At 44.6% G+C, this 24,374-nt stretch overlaps 1 protein-coding gene across 3 annotated transcripts in view; it reads right to left on the reverse strand.

Moving 5' to 3' along the window:
• RAB27B (RAB27B, member RAS oncogene family) overlaps positions 1-24,374 on the reverse strand; it is a 113,578-nt gene that overhangs the window by 5,976 nt on the left and 83,228 nt on the right. For all 3 annotated transcript variants that reach the window (XM_028748566.2, XM_028748565.2, XM_028748567.2), the window contains 3 exons: positions 8,820-8,991; positions 4,180-4,265; positions 1,487-1,590 (listed from right to left, as the gene is read on the reverse strand). In XM_028748566.2, the coding sequence (XP_028604399.1) occupies positions 1,487-1,590; positions 4,180-4,265; positions 8,820-8,972 (343 nt within the window). In that variant the 5' untranslated portion in view covers positions 8,973-8,991. The remainder of the gene's footprint in view (positions 1-1,486; positions 1,591-4,179; positions 4,266-8,819; positions 8,992-24,374) is intronic.

Consider the following 24,374-nt stretch of genomic DNA (forward strand, 5'->3'; position numbering starts at 1 on the left):
GACTGCCTTATCTAACCGGCATGCTGTTTCCCATAATGGCCAACCAGATGTCTACAGAAAACCAACAAGCTAGGCATGAAGGTGAATGAGGTTGCAGTGATAAAGGGTAGCCAACTTCGCATTAGTCCTATCTCATAGTTCCATCTTTCCCACTCACCCTCAAACAGAAGAGGATTGACTATTGGCGTATGCTGGGAGTGAAGAGCAGATTCACACACACATACATGCAATGCACACACATCATATGAACGTATGAAAGAGAAAGGAACAAATGCTTAGTTATATTGGCAACCCCCTCCCCCTGGCGTCTTCTAGTCTGCCTGTTCAGTTTTTTTATCTATAAAACCCAACTGGTTCATTCACCCCATCCCATCTTGTTGTAGATTTTTGTGGAAGATCTCAGCCAAGCTTTATCCAGAGAGAGTATGTTACAGCGTTATCTTGTGAGTCTGAAGCTAAGGCAAGATTTGAACCAGGGACCTCCTGGCTCAGATTGTAAGGATTCCTGCTCTGTGTTTGCAGTCACGGGATTGTTGTCTATCTATCACATGATGGTGTATGTTTTCATTCCACAGTGTGGGAAGTGACAGAGACAGGATGTTTTGTGTTACTGTGTTCCGTGAAGTAGAACGATTGCCCTTTGTTTTCTCTCTCTCTTTGCTTTCTGATGAGAAAGAGGAAGGAGCTAAGGCAGAATGCTCCAAGTATATTATATGTAAATAAAAATAGAGTAGCCAAAATGCTGTGCTACTGAGTTCTGTTACGCAAACTGAGAATACTCTGCAGATCCCTAAGTGTGCTGATGCTTCTTGGTATCAGTCGCTGTGATGTTTGGGCTGAAGAAAGCTTTTAAAGCTCCCAAACAATCGACCAGGAGGGAGAGAACATGCCAGTCAGGCATGTGTCTCTACCAGGGTCCTACACGAGATCAGGACGATCCTAACATGGTTATGGGCCCAGCACGCTTCTGCTGCGCCACTCTGCTGGTTCCAGGAGACTCCAACCAGGACAAAATCAGCCCCCAATCCTTCCTCTGCTGGCACTAGGTCTGTGGCCCCGATCCCTGGGCCCATAACCATGTTTCCTGGTTTCAATGCGGGCCCAACATTGCTTTCAAGGGGCCTGGGGGTCCAATACATGCAACTCCCAATATGCCAACCTTCCTCAACATGTGGCCATTCAGGTGTTGCTGGACTATAATTCCCATCAACCGTAAGCATTGGTGCTGATGGGAGCTGTAGTCCAAATACCTATGGGCCAGCAGATTGGAGAAGGTTGCTCCATGCTCTCTTGCTCACCTCACTTTTTAAAGGTTAGGATGGAGTATGGGTTTTCCGAGTACACTTTAAAAAAAATAAAAAATCCCAAGCATGGACAGAGATTCTGTCTTATACAGCAGTAGCCCCTGTATGAAGAATGACAGATGCAATATAGCCTAATCCAAAAGCACTTGAGGGCACGAGAGGCAGATGCTCCCGCCACTTACTCATCCAGTTTCTGACATTTAAGAAGCTCTGTTGACTGGTGAGATCAAACATTAACAAGAAGCCCATGGCATCTCTGAAAAATGCTGTCGTGAGACTTCTGAATCTGCCAAAAGAAAGAAAGGGAAAGGATCAACATGCAGACTTAGCTCAGGAAGGAAGAAAAAAACCCACAGTAGGTAAACATTTTTCTGCTGCATGGTTTAATGATGTTGAAAGCAAAGATAAATCACAGTGGAAAACTTTTAACATTCTCCTTTTTACAGGAAATATATGCACCAATTCACTGTTATTCCAATGGTACCATAAAAGCCGAGAAGCCCTCTTGTGGTTTACGATTTGTTCAGTTATGGACGTGAGTGTAAAAATGTCAAAAACTCTGCAACCAGCCTGTATGGCTCATGCAAAATAACGACAATTTTTGCACATTTGCTTGTTTTGTACAATTGAGTCCAATTTTTACTATCAAGGGGATGGGCAAATGAGCCCACCCTGGCTTCTGAGATTTCAGACGGTATTACTCACACACCCTTCAAGCACAACACTAGCCATAATGATTAGCTAAGCAGGATGTTAGTTCATTTAAGTGAGAGCTGAGAATGACGCAACATTCCAGAGCGCAACAGAATCCCCACAGCCCAGGTAATACAGCTGTACCTTGGTTCTTAAACGGCTTAGTTGCCGAACAAATCTGCTCCTGAACGCCACAAACCCAGAAGTACGTGTTCCGGTTTGCGAACGTTTTTCGGAAGCCAAACATCCAATGAGGTTTCCGCTTGAGTGCAGGAAGCTCCTGCAGCCAATCGGAAACCGCACCTTGGTTTGCGAATGGTTTTGGAGTCGAACGGACTCCTGGAAAGGATTAAGTTCAAGAAGCAAGGTACCACTGTATCCAGTTGCCCACATTTATTGTTAATGGGACTGTTGCCCAGTTAAATATATAATAACATATGAGAAATGCCCTGCTGGATCCTGATCCAAAGGCCCATTTCGTCCAGCATCCTCTTCTCATATGGGCCAACCAGGTGCCTATGGGAAGCCTGAAAACAGGACCTGAGTGCAACAGCCCTCTCCCCACTTGCAATTCCCAGCAACTGGTACTGAAAACACGCCACCTCCAGCTCGTATCTATTCCTATTCCCACCTGCCATGGATTTGTCTAACCCCCTTTTAAGCCATCCAAGTTGAGCCATCATTGCATCTTGTGGGACTTAAGGCATTGGCTATATCTTCAGTCATTTAGTCAGTTAATTGGATTAAAATAAGCATATGAATAAAATAATAGGCTCTGAAGGGAAACATTACTGTTGCTTGCAAGATGACGCAAATGGCCACCATCTTAAAAGGTCCCTTCCAACTCTGTCGTTCTATGTACATTTTATTGGTTGCCAGTTACAGACACGCAATGTGGAACGGTAGCTTCAGCAGAATGACAGCATCAGTTGCACAGACTGTGACAGAGAGCAGACAAATCTTGGACTTGGGCCCGAGGAGATTTACACACCACTGGATTGCTAATAAAACTTCAGCACGGTTTACAAAAGAGGGGCAGTAATCCAGCCCCAAGGTAGTGTTGAAGCTGGAACTAACCACAGGGTAGGATACCGCATTGTCTAATAATGGCTCTGTTAAGGATTTGGCCTTTAACAATTGCAATTTCCAGGCATTTTGGAGCTTGGGTGAACATGGAAAGCCACATGTTAAGCTGAGAGTTATTTTTTTAAAAAACAAATTCTATACATAAACATGCATAGCTATTCATATAAATCCATATATTGTATGCTTGCTGCATCCCTCTTTCCTCCCACCTCTTTAATGGTTACCCTTGCCTCCTGGGGGCAGGGACTGGCCTTGGTTGCTTACACTCCTCTGCAAGAGGCTACACAAAACAGTGGCAGTCTTATATAATTCACATTTTGATTTGTGACTGCTAACCTATTGGGCACATTCATGAAGACGCTTCCAAGATGGGCACAGCAGCTCTGAGCCCATGTAACCATGGCAGAAAGGCCCCCATGTTGCAATTTCTCCTTGATAAGAGGATATCTCAGATGTAAAGCAGCCCTTGCACTTTAGATGTTACACACGCGAGGACAACTTGCTAGATCACTGCTGACTGAGGTGTGCTAGAAAAGCAACACACCACGATGCAACAGTTGCTGCAGCAAAACGCTTGCTGGAGTCACATGTGCCATGGCCTCAAGCACATTTACTGGGCAAAGTTCTGACTGGAATCAATGGCACAATGTGCCTAACTTTAATATAGGAACAAGGCAGTGGCCGCTTAAAAAAGGAGGGGGGACTTGTAAGCGTGCGTGTAATTAAATATTGAGAAAGGAGCGCATAAGTCTGTCAGAGAGTGAGGATTCTGTGCTTGGAAAAGCTCGGTGTATCTCCCTTTTGCAATTCAATTTCCTCAGCAAAAAGAAATGGAGTAGAGGCTGCCGTGCACCGAGTTACGCTTCATGTTATGGTCAGGAGGGGGAAATGCGCTATGCTGACGCCAGTCCTCTTGGCGAAAGCAACACACCCACACCCACAAGTGCTCCATTGGATGAACAATTTGCTCTTTCTCCAGTCTCCCTAATAACACCTAACCTGCCTAATCTGAAATGGCCTAGCAGGATCGAATGGAGAACCTTTCATTTGCTCTTCCAATGATCTCTGCTTCAGAGACGATGTTCTTATGCATTACCTTTCTTGCCCGGCTGTGTCCCAGAGCTGAAGATGGACCTTAAAGGCTTTTCCAGGAGAGCCATTTGATCCCCGGCTGTTGTATACCTGAAACACACCAAACAAAGCTTAGCTGTTTATTGAGGCAGAGTGGTGACTTGATACACCTTCCATTAAGGCTGAGAACAACATGGCTGAATGGCAGGATGGAGGATACAGATGGATAAGGGGAGAAGTTATCAAACACTGGAGTGGTCATGCAGTGGTTGTTTTTGTCACCAAGAGATGCCTTGGTCATGCCCACAGAATGGAAGATGAGAGGATCCCAAAGGATGTGCTCTATAGGGAGCTGGCTTCAGGCACCAGGCCAGTTGGCAGACCACCTCTACAAATGCGACAAGAAGGCTAGCAACATCAACCTCAACGTGTGGGAATCCCTTGCAGATACAGTCGGGTTGTGTATCCATTGAAATGACCAGAAGAGGAATGACCGCTGGGAGGAGTGCAGAGAAGAAACGCCATGGTGCATCTGCAGCAGCACAACCGGACACCTTCATCTGCCCCAGCTGCAGCAAAACATGTCTCTTCTGCATCAGTCTCTATAGCCATAGCAGGCACTATAACCTTGAAGTTTGACTTCACCCCCAGAGCTGTACTCTTCTATTGTCTCTTGAGACAGATGTTTGCAAACAAGAACAAGAGCATCCTGGATGTTACCAATGCCATGAGTGCATGATGGCAGAGAGAGGGCTGGTGTAGAATGGATACAGTATTAGACTTGGGCTGGAGAAACCTAGAATGAAACCCAACTTGGGCACAAAGCTTACTTGGTGGCCTTGGCCCAATTACTCTTTCTCTGCTTATTTTCAGAGCTGAGGTGATGAGAATACGAGGAAATCCTATGAGGTCTGGGTGGCGTACAACAGTCTGTTGCTGCTGAACGAACTAAAATAGTAGTCTGACCAGGGGATCTGAGGATGGATGACAATTTTGTTGTCATAACAACTCAAGCAAAGGCTGCACTATCAAAGTAAAAGTGTGGATGAACTGCTCAGGGACTGACTGGTGCCTAATTGCTAGGAATGGGCACATCATTAATGAGGTGCATTGATCTTCCTTTCTCTTTTGCCTTCCATGACGTTCTGAATACCAATTGCATTCATCCTGGAGCGCAGAGATGGAGAAAGAATGGCGTACCGTCCCATATCCTTCCAAAAATATCTACCAACCCCCAGGCCAGATCCAAACAGTTGTGTTCTGTGCTCCATATCTGTAGCAGGGGCTCTGAGTGTCTCTGCCTTCTCAGAGTAAATCCATCACGTGCTGAACAAGCTTCTCCTGAACCCTGGGAGAAATTCAGGAGCATCTTCTGGCACAGGATAGGGACTAGCAGTCCAGGGGCATGAAGTTGGAACCCCCAACACAGATGTGGAAGTGTAGCTGAACAGCTGTTTGGATACCAGAGAACAGAGAAATTCTGTTTTTTGACAGAATTACAAGCCTGGTAGATGAAGGGAACGCAGCGGATTTCAGCAAGGCATTCGACAAGGTGCCCCATGATATTCTTGTAAAGAAGCTGGTAAAATGCGGTCTTGACTATGCTACCACTCAGTGGATTTGTAACTGGCTGACTGACCGAACCCAAAGGGTGCTCATCAATGGTTCCTCTTCATCCTGGAGAAGAGTGACTAGTGGGGTGCCACAGGGTTCTGTCTTGGGCCCGGTCTTATTCAACATCTTTATCAACGACTTGGATGATGGACTCAAGGACATCCTGATCAAATTTGCAGATGACACCAAACTGGGAGGGGTGGCTAACACCCCAGAGGACAGGATCACACTTCAAAACGACCTTGACAGATTAGAGAACTGGGCCAAAACAAACAAGATGAACTTTAACAGGGAGAAATGTAAAGTATTGCACTTGGGCAAAAAAAAATGAGAGGCACAAATACAAGATGGGTGACACCTGGCTTGAGAGCAGTACATGTGAAAAGGATCTAGGAGTCTTGGTTGACCACAAACTTGACATGAGCCAACAGTGTGACGCGGCAGCTAAAAAAGCCAATGCAATTCTGGGCTGCATCAATAGGAGTATAGCATCTAGATCAAGGGAAGTAATAGTGCCACTGTATTCTGCTCTGGTCAGACCTCACCTGGAGTACTGTGTCCAGTTCTGGGCACCACAGTTCAAGAAGGACACTGACAAACTGGAATGTGTCCAGAGGAGGGCAACCAAAATGGTCAAAGGCCTGGAAACGATACCTTATGAGGAACGGCTAAGGGAGCTGGGCATGTTTAGCCTGGAGAAGAGGAGGTTAAGGGGTGATATGATGGCCATGTTCAAATATATAAAAGGATGTCATATAGAGGAGGGAGAAAGGTTGTTTTCTGCTGCTCCAGAGAAGCGGACATGGAGCAATGGATCCAAACTACAAGAAAGAAGATTCCACCTAAACATTAGGAAGAACTTCCTGACAGTAAGAGCTGTTCGACAGTGGAATTTGCTGCCAAGGAGTGTGGTGGAGTCTCCTTCTTTGGAGGTCTTTAAGCAGAGGCTTGACAACCATATGTCAGGAGTGCTCTGATGGTATTTCCTGCTTGGCAGGGGGTTGGACTCGATGGCCCTTGTGGTCTATTCCAACTCTATGATTCTAGGATTCTACGAAGTGGTTGTTTAGAAAAAGGAATGTTATGTGCCACAGTAACTAGAAGTTATAAATGAGGCTGTGCACACATTACCAGGTTAAAATGCAGCAAGGTCATTCTTTTTCACAATTCAGATGAAAGCTGCTTTGGGGGGGGGGCAAATGTATCAAAATGCAGTATTTCATAAGAAATGATGGATAGGTGCAGGCTGCAAATGGATTGTGGCTTAAGGAGCACACTGGATGCAGAGTAAATAGGAGTGTGTACACAGCCTCAGTTTTCCACAAAACTAACAGGATATAATGAGACAAGAAAAGACTTAATGCACGGCGAGTCAGCAATATATTGGCTTGACCTTGAAAACGGTTACGCTGATATATTACAAAAAATAGTATGTATCTGTGCAAAATTGCACATATAAAAGAAAACGTTCACAAAAATGTCTCTTTTTTGTGGATGACAAAAAAAAAAAAAAATCCTGTGTGTGGCAAAAGCTTTTTTCTTATTACAGCTTGTAAGCAAGAATGCTGGCTTTTGTCGATTAAACCAGCCTTTATCAACCATGGGCCCTACAGACCAGCTGGTAAGTTGTGTTCTGAAACATCTGGAGGGCATCAGCTTGGGAAAGGCAGGATTAAATATTTAGACTGCAGTCCTATAACCAGTTAACTGTAAAGAGGGATGGAAGATCTTTTAATTATGGTCCTCTTGGTTTCTTAATTTGCCAATCCTAAATTCAGTTCTCCACATTGCTGTAGCAATTTGCAAACTTTCTAAAAACTAAACCTCATCAAAATTCTTCAGCATTTTACTGTAAGTTTATTACACATTCATGTATGCATTTTTTGACTAATGTACACACTTATACGGTGTACTTCTGTGTTCTATTCTTCACCAGTAAATTCATTTTTGTGCACACTTTTACCTAATAAATAATTTTTTGTAAGCATTGTTTGAATGCAGAACTGGATCACAAAACTAGGTAAGTACAAAATTTGAAGGACAGTTGCTTCAGTTCTTGTAATGTTTTGGAAAATGCAAATTTGATATGTGCATTGCACTGAATTCTGCCCCCATCCCTACCTGTGAGCATGTTGCATTGAACCCAATGGGCCTTACTTCTGAGTTGAATTTCACTGTTCATACACTGTGAAAATCTGTTTGGATAAGGCAGTGGAATGGTGGCAACCACATGGACACTTCCTAGAATAGCAATCTCATGTGTGGTTTGTGCTATGAAATCCCACACAGTCAAAAGAAGTTTCTCTTCATTCTGACCCCAAAGTACCACCTCTGATAGCTCAACAAGCCAGCAGAAGAATGGCAGAAGGATTTCTGGAGCTGCGTAGGGTTTCCATATGCCAACCAAAGTTCCTATACCGTTAAAAAGTTTAGTAATGCAAAACTAGTTCACATTTCGCTCTTACAGCTGTTAGCAAGTCTGCATTGAGAACATCTGGTTGCTTCAAAGATCAAAGTACAGTCGTAACTCGGAAGTCAAAAGGAGTCTGTTCTGGAAGTCTGTTTGACTTCTGAAATGTTCGGAAACCAAAGCGCGGCTTCTGATTGGCGGAGGAAGCTCCTGCAGCCAATCGGATGCCATGGAAGCCCTGTCAGATGTTCGGCTTCCAAAAGACCATTCAAAAACCGGAACACTCACTTCCAGTTTTCGATCGTTTGGGAGCCGGAACATTCGACTTGCAAGGAGTTTGGGAGTTGCAGTACGACTGTACACACAGTTTTGGCAGAACAGTAGTCAAAAGTATGTATAGGATAAAGTTAAAATGAAACAATACATGAATGCAGACTCTGAGTGGATGAAGGGTTTGGACAAAGCTGCATGTCATTCAGATGAGCGCTACAAAGGCTGACTACAGTGCCTGGAAGAGAATAATTGTTGCAATGCTAAGGATAGCCAGGTTGTGTTGAAATATTGGGAATGTTTCGTATCTTAATGGGACCTCCAGAACAAGAATACTTATCTTTTTCACCTTATATAGAAAAGAGACTCACCACCCGCTTTTCCCGGAAGTCAATTCCTACTGTGGTGATGAATTTGGGGTTGAACTTGTTGTCGGTGTATCTGTAGAGGAACGTGGTCTTCCCAACCCCAGAATCCCCGAGGGCAAGGAGTTTGATCAGATAGTCATAGTCCCCATCAGTCATAGTGCTGACCTTGATGAACCTGCAGAACAGGGACAGAAGGAGAGGGGGAAAGATCGGAATGAAGACAACAAGAAAAACCAGAGACACAAAAACTGGAAGCATCCTGAGTTCTACAGCAAGTTTAACCCTCTTTCCCACTTAGCTGAAGCTTAGAAATTATCCAGCTACACTTTCTGCACTGTGCCTTCCTTTATTGGAGGGGATGTTGCTCTCACCGTTGAGCCATGAGCCAGGCAGTATGTATTAGAATCAAACTTTTAAGACTCTCCCCTACCACGCCCATCAGCATTTTCTCAATTAGAGATCTTAAGACAATAAGATTTTATTCACTGTTCCTCATGAGTTTCATTACACTGTTTTATTGCTACAGTGGATTTCTTGCGGCTGTTGTCAGAGCTGTATTTCAGCTTGGGAGGGGGATGTTTTGGTTATTATACTGTGTTTAATCTGAAAGCTGCCTTGAGTATGCCTTTGGGCTGTAATTGTGCGACAGATACCAAAATAAATGAATGCATAAAAACAATGTTGGCACCAACATTAATCACCGTGTAGGCTAACTAGGGTACCTTTTAACCAGTACCTAAAGGTTTAATGCTGGTTTTGGAGCCCGGCTAAAGGGGAGCCCACATTATGCTTCCCTCAAATGTGGCCACAAGGAGAGAATTTCTTCCCAAATGGCCGTCCTCTTTGGTTCACCGATCACAGCTCAGATAGAAAATGGCAAAAGGAATCTGATTGATCTCATCATTTGTTTTCTAACATACTTTTATCCGCACTCATGCTCTTGGAACGGGAACAGAGCAGTCTATCAAATGCAGGAAGCCCAGGCAGTTTTAAGCAGTGGGGGAGAAGAGTCACACTGCCCAACCTCTGCTGATGAAAAGGAAAGACTGCCCAGTGAATTGCCCTTTTGAGATTAATACTCCTTTGTATCTGCTCTCTTCCTTTGCAGATAATGCATCGAGTAGAAATCATCCAACAACTCCCTTGCTGGTTTCTGATGTCTGAAAGCAGTTTGCAAAAGGGAGAAGTCCAGTGTGCATACTTAGGGGGTTCACTGCTACAAGATGTAGCAATGGCAAGTGGCTTACATGATTTTATTTTTAAGGATTAGACAATCAAGGTGAACAACACTTTCAGGGGTTATATATTTGTCCACGCTACCTAAATGGAACCTCCATGTTCAGTATATCTCCAAGAACATGGGTAGGCAAACTAAGGCCTGGGGGCCGGATCCGGCCCAATCACCTTCTAAATCTGGCCCGCAGATGGTCCTGGAATCAGCATGTTTTTATATGAGTAGAATGTGTCCTTTTATTTAAAATGCATCTCTGGGTTATTTGTGGGGCATAGGAATTCGTTCACCCCCCCCAATGCAGTCCTGCCCCCCCCACAATGTCTGAGGGACAGTGGATCAGCCCCCTGCTGAAAAAGTTTGCTGACCCATGTCCAAGAACATCAGGGCCTATGGACAAGCAACAGAGAAGGGCTGTTGCCTTCATGCCCTGTTTCAGGTGTGTGTGTTTGTAACAGACAAGCGCAGGCATAGGCAAACTCAGCCCTCCAGATGTTTTGGGACTACAACTCCCATCATCTCTGACCACTGGTCTTGTTAGCTAGGGATGATGAGAGTTGTAGTCCCAAAACATCTGAAGGGCCGAGTTTGCCTATGCCTGGACAAGTGGTACCTGACCAACAAAACGTTGCAGACTCCTGTTCAGTGCTGCAGCCAGCCATGCCTTCTTTCAAAACATTCCATTCTACCATTTTCTATCCATACCTCTCAAACTCAGCATTTTGTAGCCACTGAACAGGCTCAGTTCTCATTGAGCGATTATTAAGTTTTTGTCTCCTTGGCCCCCCCCCCCCAAAGATTCCACCCCCACTTCTGCAAATCTTGTGTTTCGCCTGAGCAGATTCTACCCCTTTGTTTCTCAGTAGCCTTTATTTGGGCCACATCATTGTCATAATTCAGCACCAGAGTTATTTATTATTGTCTACGACAGAACCAGACTCTCAATTAGCTGAATACACTGACCGGGTTCACAAGCCACGCCGGCTTTGTGCAAATTTCTAATTATTCAACTCTTTTCCATGCCCCTCAAGCTGATTCAGAACAGTCTTGTGTCCCGGAAAGGAATTTTAAGTGTCGTCACAGAACAGATGACGGGGCTTCTGACATCACACAAGGCGCTTACGATTTTTAAATAACCAGAAGACCTGACAACCTCCCTCTTGACAAAGAAAGGCGAGTCCACTCAAACATTCTAGACAGATTGTGGGAAAGGTCACTGAGCAAATTCTGCCCACTGAAAGATTGAGTTTATTCCCATCTGAAAAACCAATGTTCTGATTTCTGGTTCTGCAGAAACAAGTTATGCTAATTTCAGCTTGCACTTCAAATAAAGAGCTTGAGCTGCTGGAGGCTTCATCACATTACCTATTCAGACAGTAAAGTCTGACATCCTTGCCTTGCATGAAGTACCCTCAGCCAGATATTTGCACCTACGGCTTTTGTGCCTAGTTAGTTTTAATCAACTGACTTCCTCTGCTAAGCCTGAAACTAATTAGAAGCCTGTGAGGCCCCAGTGAAACCCCGCCTGCCTCTCCCCACCCAGGATCACCACATCCTTTGCTAGTGGAGTCCCTATGGTCCTTTCGGAATTGTAATCCAATTCAAGACATGTTCTGAACAACTTTATTACTTTTGTCCCTGACAGCTCATTCATCTTGCTGTTCCCTCGGCTTAAGAAAAAAATAATGGATTGAATTTTGCACAGATTATGTAACACACATAGTCCGCCACCAACATATGGTGTGGAAAGGAATAGTCTTCTTCCCAAAACACCGCATATAAACAGACGGAGGTAATAAAATTGTAATGGCGCATGGGGGGAAAGCTACCAGAAGCAATCTTCTCAGGAGACAGAATTCTCTTCTCTTTTTCTGTTGGCTAGGTGTTTTCATTACAATGTAATAAACAGAACCATAAGCTTTTGGCACTGAAGTCATCTTAGGTCTTCATGCACAAACTTTGGGGGAGCAGGTAGGGTGTGTGTGTGTGTGTGTGTGAGAGAGAGAGAGAGAGAGAGAGAGAGAGAGAGAGAGAGAGAGAATGAATGAGAATGAATATCTGGAATTCAGGATGCTCAGAGAAATGCTAGATGGGATTCTGATACAGGGAAAGAGCCCAAGAAGGTAAGGTTTATTAAGTTTAGCTTCCCACTGAAAAATCCCTGAAGCAATTCACAACCAAGTAAAAAAGCCACAGTAATAAAATCACATAAATATTATTAAAAACAGATTTAACAGTACAGTAATATATCATTAGGTAAAGGTAAAGGGACCCCTGGCCGTTAGGTCCAGTCGTGGACGACTCTGGGGTTGTGGCGCTCATCTCACTTTACTGACTGAGGGAGCCAGTGTACAGCTTCCAGGTCATGACTAAGCTGCTTCTGGCAAATCAAAGCAGCACACGGAAATGCCGTTTACGTTCCCGCCGGAGTGGTACCTATTTATCTACTTGCACTTTGAAGTGCTTTCGAACTGCTAGGTGGGCAGGAGCTGGGACAGAGCAACGGGAGCTCACCCCGTCGTGGGGATTCGAACCACAGACCTTCTGATCAGCAAGCCCTAGGCTCTGTGGTTTAGACCACAGCGCCACCTCGACCCCATAATATATCATGCCTGCTTTCTTGCTGGCATGCTCCAAATGTCCATTGGAAGGGGCATACAGAGAAGGAAGGGTCTCAGATGATATCCAAGGTCTGGACAAGTTCATAGGGGAAAATGTGGTGTTTTAGATATACAGTGGTAAAGGTTGATATACAGTGGTAAAGAGAAGGTTGCTACAGACAAGTCTGAACTCACACAAATGTTCAAGTAAAGGTAAAGGGACCCCTGACCATTAGGTCCAGTCGTGACCGACTCTGGGGTTGCGGCGCTCATCTCGCTTTATTGGCCGAGGGAGCCAGCGTACAGCTTCCGGGTCATGTGGCCAGCATGACTAAGCCACTTCTGGCGAACCAGAGCAGTGCACAGAAATGCCGTTTACCTTCCCGCCATAGCGGTACCTATTTATCTACTTGCACTTTGACGTGCTTTCGAACTGCTAGGTGGGCAGGAGCAGGGACCGAGCAATGGGAGCTCACCCCGTTGGGGGGATTCAAACCGCCGACCTTCTGATCGGCAAGTCCTAGGCTCTGTGGTTTAACCCACAGCACCACTCGCATCCCAATATATACAGTGGTAAAGGTAAAGGTACCCCTGCCCGTACAGGCCAGTCTTGACAGACTCTAGGGTTGTGCGCTCATCTCACTCTAGAGGCCGGGAGCCAGCGCTGTCCACAGACACTTCCGGGTCACGTGGCCAGCGTGACGAAGCTACTCTGGCGAGCCAGAGCCGCACACGGAAACGACGTTTACCTTCCCGCTAGTAAGTGGTCCCTATGTATCTACTTGCACCCGGGGGTGCTTTAGAACTGCTAGGTTGGCAGGCACTGGGACCGAGCAACGGGAGCGCACACCACCGCGGGGATTTGAACCGCCGACCATGCGATCGGCAAGTCCTAGGCGCTGAGGTTTTACCCACAGTGGCACCCACGTCCCATATACAGTGGTACCTCGGGTTAATTACTTAATTCCTTCTGGAGGTCTGTTCTTAACCTGAAACTGTTCTTAACCTGAAGCACCACTTTAGCTAATGGGGCCTCCTGTTGCTGCCGGAGCACGATTTCTGTTCTCATCCTGAAGCAAAGTTCTTAACCCGAGGTACTATTTCTGGGTTAGCGGAGTCTGTAACCTGAAGCATATGTAACCTGAGGTACCACTGTAGTGGCATACTCTCCAAATGCCCCTGTCTTCCAGGGACAGTCGTGGAATTATGAAAGCCATCCCAGCTTTTGATCTGATCCCAGTATGTCCCTGGATGCCCCACCAGTGCTGCCACTGCCAAGCTGGAGTTGGGGGAGGGGGCAAATGAGGAAAAATAAACAAAGCTGCCCCCCACCCTCGATGCCTTTCCTGCTCCGGATGCAGGTAGTTGGCAAAGCTTTGGATACAGCAGTTGCACCACCACAGCACTGCTCTCAGTCTTAATGCTAAACAAGCAGTTTTAAGAAGGATCTAAACACAAGTACTGGGTCGTTTCATCCCCAAGGGGCTGAACCCCCATTAATACTAAAACCTACCATAGCAGCTTTATTGTGCTAACAGCACTGTGCGGATTCAGCTGTGAAGGTAGGCGATCAAGAGTTTTCAGCATGAGTTAGCATGAGTGCTTGAGGAACAGCAGAAATAAGTCCATAGTAAACAAAAGTTTGGCATGAATGCAAGTTGAGCTAGTAACCTCCGAGACCCAGCAAATGCCCTCTCCCAAAAGTCATTCCACGCTCCCTTCAGCTCACCCCCACAGTTTACCTCGGGACTCTATATTCCAAGCAATATCCTCCCCTCCCAATCACAAACCCCCAAAATGGTTCACTGCAAACAAATAGACACTACAAATAAAAACGCTTCTTAAAAACTATGTAACGTCAGAGTTCTAGCATCGGAGCTATGCCTTCTCAACTTTCTTAAACACCTGCAATATTTGCACCTGAAAAAGGAAGCCAACATATTTTAAAAGGTAGCAATACTTAAAAGCCCAGCAGTATGTGAATTATTTAATCTGCCAACAGTGAAATGTCTTTAGAAAACAGGTCATTCAACTATCACATCCTGTTCATTTTCCTTGTCAGCTGTGCAAGCAACAGTTTTTTCATACAGGGCAACTAGGCTCCACATTTAGAAGCTGGTTAGGAAAGAATAAATGCTCTTTTGGAGGTGGGCAGCTCAGCAGAGCAGCAAGAAAGAAAGCCATGAAAAACTGTGTTGTCCTCTCATCTCCTGAAACATATTCTTAAGAACGGTGAGAATTTCACAGAAGTTTGTTAAGTATTGATCACATACCTGTGGCCTTTTATTACTTTTTATTAAAAATATCGAGTGCAGCACAGCCATTTCCCTTCTTTAAATGATGTTCCTGACAGCTTAGAATCCGCCGCTCTGCACACCTATAGAACCTTTCAACACAAAACACTAAAACACTGTTTAGTGTTACATGCATGGATAGCAGTGAGCCTTCCCAGACCCTTGCTATTTGCAGCTGTGCTGCAGTAAAGGTTTGTAAGATCTGGCTTCTAGATTGAAGTGAACCCAAGGCTCCTCAGTGTGTCCAAACCTGGAGGAACCATGGTTGTTTTAAAATGATTTTTTGTTCAAACAATGGCTTGTGGTCCTGGTTTGTTTACTAACCATACAGTCGTACCTGGTGTTATGGACAGGATCCGTTCCGGAGGCCCGTCCATAACGTGAAAAGCCCACAACTCGAAGCGCTGCATCTGCGCAGGTGCGAGGCATGATTTGGTGCTTCTGTGCAGGCACAAAGCACGATTTAGTGCTTCTGCGCATGCGGCAAAACCTGGAAGTAACCCATTCCGGTACTTCCGGGTTGCCGCGGGCCGCAATATGAAAACATGCAAGCTGAAGCAGACGTAACATGAGGTATGACTGTACTTTAAATCAGGCTTCCTCAACCTCGGCCCTCCAGATGTTTTGAGACTACAATTCCCAGCATCCCTGACCACTGGTTCTGCTAGCTAGGGATCATGGGAGTTGTAGGCCAAAAACATCTGGAGGGCCGAGGTTGAGGAAGCCTGCTTTAAATTAACCAGGGTTCCCAGGGTCTGAATATAATGGGGAATTCCTTTTGCTCTCCCTGTGAAGGAATGGGTGTGTAGTTTGGGTATGTACTGCTTGAACAATCAGTCACTGTCACTTGAGGCCCATTTAGCCTTGGTGGCTAGAAGTGCCTGTGCTTGGGTTTGGCTGGTGCACAAACTACAGCCTTTGTATTTAGGGGTGACCTGGCTATGGTCCCCACACCTTGGCAGCCTCCAAGCTGGACTACTGTAATGTGGGGCTGCCTTTGAAGAAGGTGCACAAATTGCAACTACTGTAGTGCAAAATTACATGTTGCAAAAAATGTTTGTATCAGCGGAATTGTATACAAAGGTGTGTCTGTCAGGAGAAAATCACACAAAAATGCTTATGAATTTTAATGCACAAATGTTTAAAAGCACAAACTGATGCGGGGAAAATGGAGAACCAAACGTACGATTGTAAAAATGAGAAACTGAGAAAACCCAAAATTGTCTGATTTGCCCATCCCCAGTTGCAAATGCGTTTTTTTCTATTTAGCTGTTGCCTGAGGGTTTTCTGCCCTCGCTTCCCTGCCAAGTTTCTAGTAAGATATTAGTAATCCACCAGGGTCCAGATCTATTCCCATGTGTTTTAGCATTTTCAAAACCTGCATGGTAGCTACATGAATCACTCCTGTCATAGACTCCCATAAAGCAGTCAAGTCTTTTAATAATTACACAGCCCATTCTGTCAACTGTGAGCGACGGAACCGGGTAACCGTGGCTACAGACTATAAAATCATTGTTTAGGTAACGCACTACCCACCCAGTGCAGAAAAACTAGGCATTTGCCAATGGCAAGAGCAATTTGCTACTGAATCCCTGCTTAAGACATGGCTGTTAGTAGATCTCCATTCACACAACAGCAAGCAGAAGGGGAAAACATGCAAAGGCTAACGGCTCGGGAGTTGCTACTAAGGATCACACTGAAAGTAAATCAAAGCCATGAAAGCAGCTCCCAAGAGGGAGGGTTATATTGGAATTAAGATAGGCTGTGCAGAAACTCAAAACTACAATAAAATCAATCACGCTTGCTGTCACAACCTGAATAATTTAAATGTCTTTTTACAAGCATTTAAGTTACAAACAGACCCATTCTTCTCGATGGCAGGTGAATAATCAGAAACACTGGTGTTAATTTCAAGGATGCCTCCTTTCTCCTCTTTGACTTTAGTAGCGGAACAGGCAGAAATTCAACAAACTCAGCTTCCTGGCCATACTGCATCTTCACAGTGGCAAAACCGTCATTTGGTGAAGCTAGGTAGGCCGCTGAATAGCTCAGTTGCTAGAGCATGAGGATCTTAATCTCAGGGTTGTGGGTTTGAGTCCCACGTTGGACGAAAGATTCCTGCATTGCAGGGGGTTGAACTAGAAGGCCCTCGAGAGCCAGTGTGGTGTAGTGGTTAAGAGAGGTGGACTTGTAATCTGGTGAACCGGGTTCGCATCTCCGCTCCTCCACATGCAGCTGCTGGGTGACCTTGGGCTAGTCACACGTCTCTGAAGTCTCTCAGCCTCACTCACCTCACAGAGTGTTTGTTGTGGGGGAGGAAGGGAAAGGAGAATGTTAGCTGCTTTGAGACTCCTTCGGGTAGTGATAAAGCAGGATATCAAATCCAAACTCTTCTTCTTCTTCTTCCTCATAGTCCCTTCCAACTCTATGATTTCATGATTCTACCAGTAAACATCCATCCCCAAGGGGACCAGATACAAAGGAGGAAATCAGGGCTTTTCATGCCTTTAACAAGTGGATGAAGAACCTGTTATGATTCCACCAAGATCTTTTCCAGCTCTGCTACCTGAGATCATTTTAACTGGAGAAAACAAGGAGTAATCCTGGGACCGTCCGTCCACAAAACATGTGCTCTCCCACTGAACTGTGACTCCTAAGGACTGTAGATTAGTGGCAGAGCATCTGCTTTGCATGCAGAAGGTGCCAGGTTCAATTCCCAGCATCTCTAGCTGGGAAAAACTCATTGTCCAAACCCTGGAAGAGCTACTGTTAGGCACTGCAGACAACAGGGAGTTAGATGGACCAATGGCAGCTCCAAATCTTCCTATTCTAGCCATTATGAACATTCTCAAAGTGATATAGTGTGTTCTCCCTCATGGAGAGCACAGGTTGTGGGCGGGGCTGACAAGACACCTCACTGTTACTAGGCAAATGGTTTGGCCATCCTTTAAGCAGGGGCGGGCTGTTACTGGGGAAATCGAGATGTTGCCATTTGTTGATTGACAGCCCTATTTGTTAAATACAATGCTCGCAGCGAAGAACTTCCTCTTTTCGCTGCTTACTTCGGATCAATTATGAACATTCTCAAAGTGATATCCAAGTTTGCTCACGTTTTCTGGCAACATTCTTCCATAACTGCTAGGTTACAGACAAGATATTCCAAAGGCACCATTTCCAAAGCAAATAGTGATGACCTTCCCCTGTTGTGTTTCTTCCTTTAAACATCTATTTTAAAAACCAAGGATGATACAGCACAATCAACATTCCAATATGGAGAAAGACCATGCATGTGGGAGCTTCGACTGAAGAGGAGCACACAATCTCATATCACCAAGCCTTATTTGCATTGGGACATTGGGCTCTGTCTTTCAGTTTTTCCAACTCAGTCACATGGGAGAACAACTAATAAACAAATATGGAAGACTGCATAGATTGACAGAATTTGAAACTCTGTTACTGAAAATTAACCAAAAGAATTTAATAACTAATGTTCACGCAATTCTTTCTGAAATTAAACTCATATACACAGCCCACATATAAAATGAAATGGTTGACAGACTTGATAAAATTAAATTCTAATATCCAACAAGAGAAATGGGTTTGGTTGTTTAATGACATTCCCAGATCTCTGATGAGCTCTACTCTCAAAAAGAATTTCTTCAAGACAATCTATCAGTAGTATCTTATTCCTCATAGACTAACCAGACTATATAAAGTAAATATACTTTGATGGAGATGTGGATCATTAAGAGTAGATTATTAGATTATCTTTTGGCAGTGTAAAAAACGTTATGGAACAACTTATTTGAGATAGTATGAGAAAGCACTGTTTACAACTTGCCACACACTCTCAAAACAGCTCATCTTTGCTGTCTGAGATTGGAGGAGAGTCCAACAGACCTAGAAGTAATTGCAACTCTTCCAGAGACAGCCAGATTTTGCATCGCTAAATGCTGGAAGACCAAAGCAACCCCCCAACTGAAAGATTGGGTAGAGAGAGGATGCACCTCTCTCTCTCTCTCTCTCTCTCTCTCTCTCTCTCTCTCTCCTGATTTCCTGTGTATCTCTGTGTGTTTAGTATTTAATTATGCTAGTGTAGCTTCTAACAAATGGCCAGGGTGCTGGAGTGTGTGGTCACATCTAATGAAGTTTGCTGTTTTCTTCCCATTTGCTTCCAATCTGTTATTGTTTGGACCCCCCTCCTGCCACAAAAAAGTGCTAAGATGTCTGAACTATATGACAATACAAAAGTGTTAATTTGAGCTTAAAGGGGGGGGGGGGGAGAAGCCAGGAAGAATCTTGGGGCACCTAAAAAACGAACAAATTTATTATGGCATCAGGTTTTGTGGCATACAGTCCACTTTCAGACATGGAATGCTACGCTCATTTGGCAGATGTGCATATATGCTCCTAGGTGAAGTGAAGTAGGGAATGTAAACAGTGCAAAAGAAGAAAGAATATGAAATATAAAAATCTATGAAAGCCACAGGAACCCTGCTTAGGGATGACACTCTTAACTGAGCCATTCATGCTGTCTGCAGTCACCCAGGCCTATTGCTTAGATTGCTAAAGGAACAAAAAGGCATGTTTGGGCTTTTATGGACATCAGGACCGCAGAACAACCATGGCAGAGACCTGGAAAATGATGGAGCAGGTCAGTTCTAAGACCCAAAGTAGCAGCAACCTCCAACTAGATTGAATATTACAAGTTTGGGAAAGGGGAGAAATGCCTCGCCTTTGCTTTTACAGTGGTACCTCGGGTTACATACGCCTTAGGTTACATATGCTTCAGGTTACAGACTCCGCTAACCCAGAAATATTACCTCGGGTTAAGAACTTTGCTTCAGGATGAGAACAGAAATTGTGCTCTGGCAGTGCAGCAGCAGCGGGAGGCCCCATTAGCTAAAGTGGTGCTTCAGGTTAAGAACAGTTTCAGGTTAAGTACGGACCTCCGGAACGAATTAAGTACTTAACCCGAGGTACCACTGTACCCTCCTGCATTGCATCTCCCTCACGAAGTTTAGGAAAGAACAAATGCTTCATTTGAAACTAGTGATGTGCCCACAAATATGCAGTTAGAAAGATGAGCCAACTTCCTTTAGCATATGTCAAGATATTGACACCTTCCTTGTCAAGGTGTTAAGCCCACAGCTGCTTCTGCAAGTTTTTAGAGCCTAATCGGTGGCGAGAGTGAAAAATACTAAGAGAGTGAAAAATACTAAGCGTCTCTCACACAGAGAAAGGTGGGGAAAGGGAGTTTCCCCTTAGTGAGACTGAATTTAGGAGTTAGGAGTTACCTTTCCTGCTTCTCTTTCTGGTCCTCCCCTTCACAGCCTTCTGCCAGCACAGCACACTTGCACAGAGGAAAAGGGCACTCAACTCAAGTGCTGTATTTTGCATTAGCAAGAAATTATCATCGTCTGTGGGTGGTATCTCAACAAAAAATCACCAAAGAATTCATCTTGTTATCTGGGAGGCAGGAAGTGACTGTTGACTTCCTGCATCAGTGCAAACACACAATGACGCATTGTCTGACACGCCATTTTCCCTTCGAGACCTTACTTGAATTATATGTATTTTCAACTCCCTCGTCAAGGTGCAAGGAGCAATTCCCTTGGCAGAAACTATGTATGGAATTGGAAGGATGGCTAGTGGGGGAGAAAGAGAGGCAACGCTTCCCACCATTGCAAGATGCCTGTCCGTTTGATCATTCGGGTTGCCATTTTCTGAACCTTTTCCAGCTCTACGCTATACTTGTTGAGGTGAGGCAACCAGAACTGTACATAGTATTTCAAAATGGTCTCACCACAGGTTTGTATAACGGGCATTATGATGTTGGTCATTTTATTTTCAATCCCTTTCCCAACCATCCCAGACGTGGAATTCACCTTTTTCCACAGTTGCCGCACACTGGATTGGCATATTAATCAAATTATCCTTTACAACCCCCAAGGTCTCGCTCCTGGCCAGTCACTGCCAGTTAGGAATCCTTGCTCCTGTGTGTGCATCAGTTTACATTTGAGTTGCATTTATCTTTTGACTACACATTCATCCAGTTTGGAGAGATCATTTTGGAGTGTCTCAAAATCTGTGTCCAGTTCTGGGCACCACAGTTCAAGAAGGACACTGACAAACTGGAACGTGTCCAGAGGAGGGCAACCAAAATGGTCAAAGGCCTGGAAACGATGCCTTATGAGGAACGGCTAAGGGAGCTGGGCATGTTTAGCTTGGAGAAGAGGAGGTTAAGGGGTGATATGATAGCCATGTTCAAATATATAAAAGGATGTCATAGCCATGTTCAAATATATAAAAGGATGTCACATAGAGGAGGAGAAAGGTTGTTTTCTGCTGCTCCAGAGAAGCGGACACGGAGCAATGGATCCAAACTACAAGAAAGAAGATTCCACCTAAATATTAGGAAGAACTTCCTGACAGTAAGAGCTGTTTTACAGTGGAATTTGCTGCCAAGGAGTGTGGTGGAGTCTCCTTCTTTGGAGGTCTTTAAGCAGAGGCTTGACAACCATATGTCAGGAGTGCTCTGATGGTGTTTCCTGCTTGGCAGGGGGTTGGACTCGATGGCCCTTGTGGTCTCTTCCAACTCTATGATTCTATGAAAATCAAACTTTTTGATTTAACCACCTAGAACAATTTGATATTGTCATCACCCCTGGCTTTCTTACAACTTAACTCCTAATTTTACACCGCTTATAAGCAAGTTTAAAAGCATATCCCAATACCAATCTTTATAGGGACTCTGCCTTCTATATTCTCTACACTGAGATCTCCCCATTTATTCATACTCTCTGCTTCCTATTCCTTAAACAGTTCCAGATCCACAGATCTCTTCTTATTCCAGGACTGGTAAGCTTACTCAGGAACATTTGGTGAGACACTTCTAGTCTAAGAACATACTGTTGATTGGATCAGCTATAAGCTTGCTGACACTCTCAAAGAACTCTAATTGCTTAATGAGACGGGTCTTACCCTTGTAGAAGCTCTGCTGGCTCTGCTTCTGAAGGACTGGTTATTCCATGCGCTTGGCGATTCCATCTTTAATAATGCCTTCCACCAGTTTTCCCAAAATACATGTTAAGTAAATAGCTCATAATTTCTAGGATCACCCCTTGATCCCTCTTCAAGAATTTGGCCACTTTCCAGTCCACCCAAATGAATGCTGATCTTAGGGATAAGTTACACATTTTGGTTAGAAGACAAACAATTTCGCATCTGAGTTCTTTAAGAACTGTCAGGTGATTCCAATCTGGACTCAGGCATTTGTCAGTGTGTAATCGGTCCATAAACCTAGAACTCCATCTCTCACCACCATTATCTGCCTCAGTTCCTCAGACTCCCTTCCCGAGAAAAATTGCTCAGTTACAGGAACCTGCCTTGCATCTTGTGAAGAAAATAATTCATTCACCTTCTCTGAAATCTTCTTATTCTCCAGTAGCACACCTTAGACTCCCTTGTCGTCCAAGGCTCCTCAGTTTTTTAAAGCATTCCTTGCTGTCTTCTTGCATTTCTTTTGTGAAAGTTTGTGCTGCTCATTGTGCTCTTCATTTAGACAGGGATGCCTTCTTGCCTCTGGTGATATATCTCTTCTTTTCTACAACAAAGGTGGGAATTTGTGACCTTCCAGATGGTGTTGGACTAAAGCTCCTCTCATCCTCAGCTTGTGCAGATAGGAGCCACAGTTTCCCATCCCTATTCCATAGGCTTCTGAATGATAAAGCCACATTCTCAGAATTTCTTTCACAAGCGAAGGGGCTCTGCATAGCATTTTGTAAAGAAAAAATCTCATATTTTTAATGGTTTTAATGTTGAGCTGCATGAGTTTGAGCTTTCAAGAAAACTCTGGAACTAAGTGAAGAAACCGCTGCGATGCAAACTTAAAACAGAGGAAGAAAATACTCATTTTTTCTTAGAAGACTTCCCCTACTGCTGCTAAAACTTTTATCTCCCCTCACCCTTAACTTCCTGGAGCAACATTCCTGCCTCCTCACTCCTTTATGATCTTGTTCACCCCCATTCTCAAGTCATAGCTTTCTCCCTCTCACTTGACTTATATAGATTTAAGCGTTAAATGCATTCATTTCGGGGCTGTTGTTCCTGATTTCCATGACTACCAGGGACAAGAGACTTGGGATCCCCCAAACCCATCTTTTATTCCCTCCCCAGCCATTTAACCAATAAGCTACAGCTAACTCAGCCTACCTTACTAATAAGCAGGACTCAGGTAACAGGCAAAGTGGAAATGCAGGTTCTGTGGAAGCAGAAGGAACTGCTATTTTGTGACTCAGCAGGACCTCACCTCTGGCACAATCGGCTCCACCTTAAAATGCTGAACCTTTCTGACAGGTCTGCTAGTCCACTAAACCAGTGAGCAATTCACCTTAAGGCAAAAAATAGCCCTACTTACAAACAAAACCGCCCTGATTCCCTCCCCACAACCCAAACTAAACCCAATGTTCAACAAGTGTGTAGATTGGAGGTCAAACCATCTATGGAACATTACACAAAAACAGGCATAGGATTTGGATTCATGTTGACCCACAGCTTGGCTGTGGAAGGCAATACAGATTTAGAAGTGGCAAGTGGGAAATGGCTGTGATTCACTTCTTAATCTTTGACCATTGTGTAGGGCTCTCATACGTCTGGGAGTTCAAAGCCGGAATTGATGTCCAAACTTTGTCCTCGATCTTAGGCAAGTCAACCATGTTTTTTGGGCATTATTGTGTTGCATGCCCCAAGGAGTCAGCTGGCACCTAGGGAACAAGCATGATTATGTCCTCTTTTTCTCTCTCTGTCTGCCCACCTCATCCTTTTTCATCACCATCTACAAAATGAACATGGGACAAGGGGAGATAACAGGCTGCATTGGGGGGAACCTGCAATTTCTCACCTGAGTGAGACCCTGTTTCTCCATGGGAGAACAGCATAACTTTCCCCCTCCTGGATCCGTTCTGCCATCACCAACCAACCAGCGCACCTATCCCTACCCTCATCTCAGACCTATTTGTTTGCTTGGCACTAACGCCACAGGTTAAGAAAAGGAGAAGAAGACTGTCATGCTTTAAGAGCTCGGAAGTAAAGAGTTAAGGTCCACTGTGGGAAGACAGACGTAAAATGAGGAACCGGCACAGCTACTGACTAGAAGCACAATGCAGGAGCTAACTACATGCTCACGCCTTAATTTTTTTATTTTTACCGAAGTAAAGCAACGTCAGAAACTTAGACCAGAGAAGCAATGGGGACACTTAACCCTTTCTCCACCTGTTTCCCTGCTCCCACATGTGGCTCAAAACATGTGTTTGCAAGAGAAAGAGACCAAAGGGCAAGAGGAAGTGAATCTGAGGTTTGCCCACCGACACAGCTACAATCCATCTTTATGGTCACCTTTCAAATTAACATTCCTGCCATTTGTTTGCCAATA

This window comes from Podarcis muralis, chromosome 11 (assembly GCF_964188315.1).
Source record: "Podarcis muralis chromosome 11, rPodMur119.hap1.1, whole genome shotgun sequence".
In the NCBI taxonomy this organism is placed as follows: Eukaryota; Metazoa; Chordata; class Lepidosauria; order Squamata; family Lacertidae; genus Podarcis; species Podarcis muralis.